This window comes from Macaca mulatta, chromosome 19 (genome assembly GCF_049350105.2).
Source record: "Macaca mulatta isolate MMU2019108-1 chromosome 19, T2T-MMU8v2.0, whole genome shotgun sequence".
NCBI lineage: Eukaryota > Metazoa > Chordata > Mammalia > Primates > Cercopithecidae > Macaca > Macaca mulatta.
The window spans coordinates 50,838,434-50,844,433 of record NC_133424.1 but is presented as its reverse complement, the minus strand read 5'-3'; the positions used below and the strand labels follow the sequence as shown (position 1 = coordinate 50,844,433).

The following is a 6,000-nucleotide window of genomic DNA, read 5'->3' as shown; positions in this document are numbered from 1 at the left end:
TGGACTTGAAACCCTACACCCTCACGCCATCCTCCTTATCTGTGCATTTTCCTGGTGACCCCTTTCTACCCCTGCTGCCTCCCTCATGATCATGTGTGCTGCATCAATGACACAGGACTGCAAACAGGTGTGACTGTGACAAAGTTTCTATCTAACACCCCATCCCTTACCCTATAGGGAAACCTTTCTGAGAGGGTCTTGGAATCTGGAATGAAGCCAGAGGGCAGGGCTGACAGAGACCATTTAAATGCTGCAACTCCAAGAGATTCACACAGAAGCCTGGACACAGTTCAGAAGAGCCACCCAGGGAGAGACAACAATGTCACTGCTATCCGTGAGTTAAAAAGGCACAGCCTTCAATAATTTCAGGTCACACAGAAAAGGGAAGAGGGAGATTTTATGGGATGAATATGTGAACATTTCTACTATGAATGCTTTACTGAGAGTTGTGGGTGTGTGGAAGAGAGACCCCAGGGCTATGGTATCTGAGATGCTTGTGGGGTCTGGGGTGTGGATGCTGGACCATTGTAACCCTCCGGGAGCATGCGATGGTGTCTGATGACAGTGAACTCTGCTAAAAATGATGTGACTTTAGATGGGAAGTGTATGACCCTCCAGGATATGGGTGGGTGTGTAAGTAATCCAGCAGTTTGGGAGGCTGAGGCAGGAGGATCCCTTGAGCCTAGGTGATCCAGACCAGCAGGCACAACATCATGAAACCGCAACTCTCCAAAAACGTAAAAAATTAGCCGAGTGTGTGGTGTGCACCTGCAGCCCCAGCTACTCAGGGGCCTGAAGTGAGAAGATTCCTTGAGCCTGAGGAATTGAAGCTGCAGTGAGCCCTGATCACTCCACTGCACTCCAGCCTGGGGGGTAAAATGACACCCTGTCTCGACAAACAAACAAACAAACAAACAAAAAGTTTTTTTTTTTTTAAGAAAATACTTTATTGTCATGAAAAAAAGGCATCAATCAACTAGATTCATACTTGTTTGAAAAAAAATTGAAAATTTATTAATTAGACAGTATGTGGGCATCCTGTTCCACATGGGAATGAGAAGATGCTATAGGTTCTCTAAGTATTGCACAGTCTGAAAAAATAACAAAAAAGGGTAAGGGGAGGAAAAAAAAAATCATATGATATTGGGAACCATCTCACATTATGAATAATCTACCAGGAAACATTTAAAAAAGAAAACCCTTTGTTTCTACAGTAGCTTTGAGTTTATAGTTCTTGGAATGACTGTATTCTATTGAAGACATCTCAGTAACAGGAAGCTGTTTTAGCAATCCCATGTGCAAATATTAATAAAAAATATATAAAATAATGCAATTCATCTCTTGCCTTCACCCCGGCAATCATGACATTTCTGAGAACTGTTTTGCTTGAAAATGGGTTAAGCTGTAAGTTTTGCCTGAAGCTCCATCTCTGCAGCCCGTTTGAGTGCAACATCCACTAGAAGCTGAAATCCACTAAAGTCCTGGTTGAGGTCCGGTGGAGTAGGGGGAGGAGTGTTGAAAAGACCACTCTGTGTATTTGTACTTGGTCCAGATTTACACGTGTCCTCTGGGTACATGAGAGAGGTGTCTGTAAAGTTGTTGGCCGCTATCTGCTGTATATCTGTGTTGTGTCCCACACCAACTGACTGGCAGAGAGAGAAAGGGCCATCTTTCAATGCAGTCACAGTGGTATGGCAGATCACCGATGGACGAGCCAAAACTGATCCCGGGGATGACGGCTTAGGAGACAGTGGCCTCCCGAGGGTTGGGTTTGGCCCAGCTGTACAGGAATGAAAAGGGGTCTCCTCTAGAGCTGGCATGAAGTTTTTGATGCCCATCACGGACTCCACAGAGCTCGTGTCAGAAATCTTGGCCCCACGGCGGGAAATTGTGAACTGATTTGGATCTTTGCCATCCTTTCTCAGCATGTCAGGGAGGAGCCTGCGGCGGGCGTTGATGAACCAGTTACAGACCTGTAGTGTAGACAGGTGTGTTTGCTGGGACAGCAATGCTTTCTCTTGCTCGGAAGGATAGGCATTGTAACGATGCTCATACAGCCAATCCCGAAGAATCTGCACAGACTCCTTGGGTAGGTTGCCCCTTCTCCTTCTCTTGCCTGAGCCAGCGGATGAAGAAAGGTCCAAGGGAATGTCCATGCTGTCCTCATCCTCAGTCTCACTGCCAGATGCTGCAACAATACCTTTCTTGCCTTTCATTCTGGATCTCCCCTCCCAGCGCGAGGCAAGGCTGGGGTCTGGAGGGTCCAGGAGCGGGAACACAGGGGACAAGCGAACGTCTCCTTCACAGCTGACTCTCCCGTAACTTGTAGGACGTGCTCCAGCCATTATTGCTAAACAGGGCGCTCTGATCCCAGGCGTCCGCTCCTTGGGTGGAATTCAAGTGACACTTGGGCTTCCTCCCGCCGGGATCTTCTGGCAGCCGGCCGGGGGCTCTCCCTCGCCCAACTCTCTCCCCTCCCCTCTCTGCTCCTTTGTTCCCTGCTCCTGCTCAGCGCACCTCGGCGCTCCAAACAAAAAGTTTTTAAAAAGTTAACTTCCCACTGCTAATAAGAGGCAGAATCAAGGCAGCCCAGTTTCTGAAACTCTGCCTTTTTTTTTTTTCTTTCTGTTGGCCAGTCTGGAGTGCAGTGGTGTGATCTCGGCTCACTGCAATCTCCACATCCCAGGTTCAAGCGATTCTCCTGCCTCAGCCTTGCAAGTAGCTGGGATTATAGGCGTCCGCCACCACGCCCAACTAATTTTTGTACTTTTAGTAGAGACAGGGTTTCACCGTGTTGGTCAGACTCGTCTTGAACTCCTGACCTTGTTATCTGCCCACCTCGGCTTCCCAAAGTGCTAGGATTACAGGCATGCGCCACCGCGCCCAGCCCGAAGCTCTGCTCTTAACTAGGATCCCCCATTTCTTCAGGAATATTGGGCCCTGACTGTGCTAGAATGGAAAAAGTGAGGCTCAGAATCTGCCCTTTGATCTCTAACCTTCTGCACCCTGGGAATCTTCTAGAGGAGAGGAGGCCACACTTGCCCATGCCCCTCTCATCCACTCTCAATCCCCTGGCAGGTGCCACACACACGGCCTGTGTCCTTGTCCACTGGTTCTTGCGTGACAATCAAAGGAACACCAATCCTCCCTTTCAGGTGAGTACTCCATGGTCCATGGCAGAGGGATGGAGGAGAAGGGAAAACATTTGCTCAGGAGGTCACCTCATGTGTGAGTGATGTGGAAATGTCTAGTTGGCAGGATGGAGGCACCATGTAAATGCAGGTCCTGGAGAACCTCCTGCACCAGGCATGGGAACTGCAGTTCCTGCACGATGGGCCACTCTTGGACTCTAGGAAAGAAGAAAACTCAGTGGTTGGAGATGTGGCTCTTTTTTTTTTTTTTTTTTTTTTTTTTTTAAATCAAGGGGCATAGGATTTTCAGGGAATGAACAAGTCACAGACTCGAGTCAGTGATTATGGCTCAGTTTCCATGCAGGGATGAAAGACAGGGCATCTCACCCCACAGGACAGGAAGGGCTGAAACAGCCTCACAGGGTTGAGGCCGCAGTGTGAGCACCAAGACTTCACTCCACCTAAGGAAAGAGGGAAGGGATTTGTGTGTGTGTCCTTTGTGTGCCCACAAAGGGAGGGACCTGCCGAACACACTGTGTGCTCTGCCCTCAGCAATGACCCACAGCTGCAGGTGGATTTCCACACCGAGACGTGTGAGAAGTCAGACATTGCCTTCCACTTCCGAGTGTACTTTGGCCATTTTGTGGTCATGAACAGCCGTGAGTGTGGGTCCTGGAAGTGTGAGATGAGATGCAACAATGTGCCCTTTGAGGATGGCAAACCGTTTGAGCTGTGCATCTCCGTGTTGGACAATGAATACCAGGTGAGCACCCCAGGAGCTCCCAGCACCCAGCCTCTGTGGGATCCCAGGGCAGGAGGCAGCCCTCCCTCAGCTTGCCCCACAAGACACTCAGGGCACATCTTCCATAACAACTCTTGCCCCAGGCTTTTCATCACACAGCACCCTCTGCTTGCACTGCCACCCTCATCTCTTTTCCCTCAATGGCCACAGTCAAGGTCCGCTCATCTGCCATTTCTCCCAAGGTGAAGAATCTCTTCCGTCTTCACCCATAGCTCTCATTTCTATGTGTGCTGTTCTTTACATTTTCATGTGGCTAAGTGGATAAAATGTCATATGACTAAAATTGTTTTAGTCAGTCAAAAATTAGGTCTTCCTCTCACTCCTGAACCCCAATCTTCAGAGCAATATTACTACCTCTCTATTCTCCTTCTATACACAGTGCATGCTTATGGAAGCATGTGTATCTATATATGTGTGTGTCTATGAATACATGCTTTCATTTATTTTTAAACAAATGCTGGCATAAGTTTCTCTACACATTACTCTTTAGAAACTAGAATTGATTTGTGCTCAAAGAGTAGATCTTGAAGAAGTCATCTATCCATGGTGCTGCCTCATTTTTGAAAGAGTGCATGATATCCCCCTAGAAGGATTTCCAAAACTTGCTCAACTTGACCCTTTACATGACCATTGAAGTTGTTTCCAATATTATGTGCCCACAAATGCTGCCACATTAAGCTTTCTAATCAACCTTCTTGCCATTATGCACCTCCCAATGCTTATACTGGAAGATAATTACAGAGAAATGGAATAGTTGGTTCAAAATTGTGTGCATTTTAAATTGGAGAATGCAACTTAAAAAGATGACTTCCTGTATAGCCTCAGTAGTAAAGAACGTGAACAAACTTTCTGACTTTTAAAACCCAAAAATCCTTTGGGTAGGTCAAAAGAGGCACATTTTATTCAGATTTAAGTCAGAGATGTTTTCCTATGTGTATAAGCTGTTAAAGGTCACATCCTATGTATTGCAACACTCGTCCAGTTCCACCTCTCTGAGAACACTTGAGTTTCATTCTCTGCCACCACCAGCCCATATACGGGTAACTCCTAAGAGGAACTGGGTCATCAGCAATGAAGGGCAGTCATAGATTGTGAAGGTGAACAGCATGCATTCAGTGAACATTGTCGAGCATGAACCCCATGCACGGCCCAGTGCAAGTTGCAGGGATTCAAGTTCATGGGACACTGTCCCTGGCCATGGAGATCATCCGGGTTAGAGGAGAGGCCGAGCAAACGTGGACTGTGTGACTCAGAGTGGTAGAACCTACTGGAGAAATGAGAGGAAGCACTGAAAATAAAGGAGAAAACTGTCTGAAATAGACACAGAAGGAGTCTGTAAAAAGAAGCCTGTCTACTGGCTTCTCGTTTCCAATTAGGCATTTTCTGTTTGGATGCTGTAGGTTCCAGGGCGGTCTGGAGAGGAGGCTGAAAGCTTGTTTTGTAAAATATTGCCTTTCTGATGCATTTTTACTCTTGTAGGTAAGTGTCAATGGCCAGCACTGTTACAGCTTTCCTCATCGCTTCCCGCCATGCTATGTGAAGATGGTGCAAGTGTGTAGAGATATCTCCCTGACTTCGATGTGTGTCTGCAATTGAAGGCGATAGCCAGACTCCTCATTGTGCCAGAAATCCCTGTTTCTACATGATCACGGGATTCCCAGAGCCAGCTAACAGCATGATCCCTCCTCACTTCAACCCTTACACTTGCTCATTAAAACTTCACCACACTTCACAAAATTTGGTTCTTGCTTTCAAGGGGAAAAAGAGGTAGTGGTCATCATGAAAAGGGCCTGGGGGATTTTATGGGTGGTGGGAAGAAATAAAATAAAATAAATCTTCCTGGGGCACAAATAGTGAGTAACAAGGCCACTGAAAAGTCTGAGAACACATTAGGAGTAACACTCTTCAATAGCATGGAGTTTATGTCAGACACTCTGAACCAAAATCCCTACCCAATTTCAGATGAGTCACTGCACTGAAATGTCCTGTAGTTGTTTCCAGCCACACAGGGATAAGCAATGGGATTGGGGGCTTGAGCCATAACAGGGTGAGTGGGACTGTGTCTGA

The 6,000-nt window shown here is 47.0% G+C and overlaps 1 protein-coding gene and 1 pseudogene across 3 annotated transcripts in view; one reads left to right on the top strand and one right to left on the bottom strand.

Annotated features, from left to right (window-relative positions):
- Window positions 1-108: 108 nt before the first annotated feature.
- The window catches only part of LOC699418 (galectin-10), a 53,127-nt gene continuing 47,235 nt past the window's right edge, over window positions 109-6,000 (top strand). The window contains exons 1-4 of one of the 2 annotated variants that reach the window (XM_077982774.1): window positions 109-334; window positions 3,079-3,155; window positions 3,684-3,894; window positions 5,413-5,670. In XM_077982774.1, the coding sequence (XP_077838900.1) occupies window positions 248-334; window positions 3,079-3,155; window positions 3,684-3,894; window positions 5,413-5,529 (492 nt within the window). In that variant the 5' untranslated portion in view covers window positions 109-247 and the 3' untranslated portion in view covers window positions 5,530-5,670. Of the gene's footprint in view, window positions 335-3,078; window positions 3,156-3,683; window positions 3,895-5,412; window positions 5,671-6,000 lie in introns of those variants that run through there. The other variant, XM_077982773.1, reaches the window with a different exon arrangement.
- LOC144337481 (homeobox protein TGIF1 pseudogene) lies at window positions 923-2,526 on the bottom strand (annotated as a pseudogene). Its single transcript, XR_013410661.1, has one exon. The product of XR_013410661.1 is annotated as a homeobox protein TGIF1 pseudogene (transcript).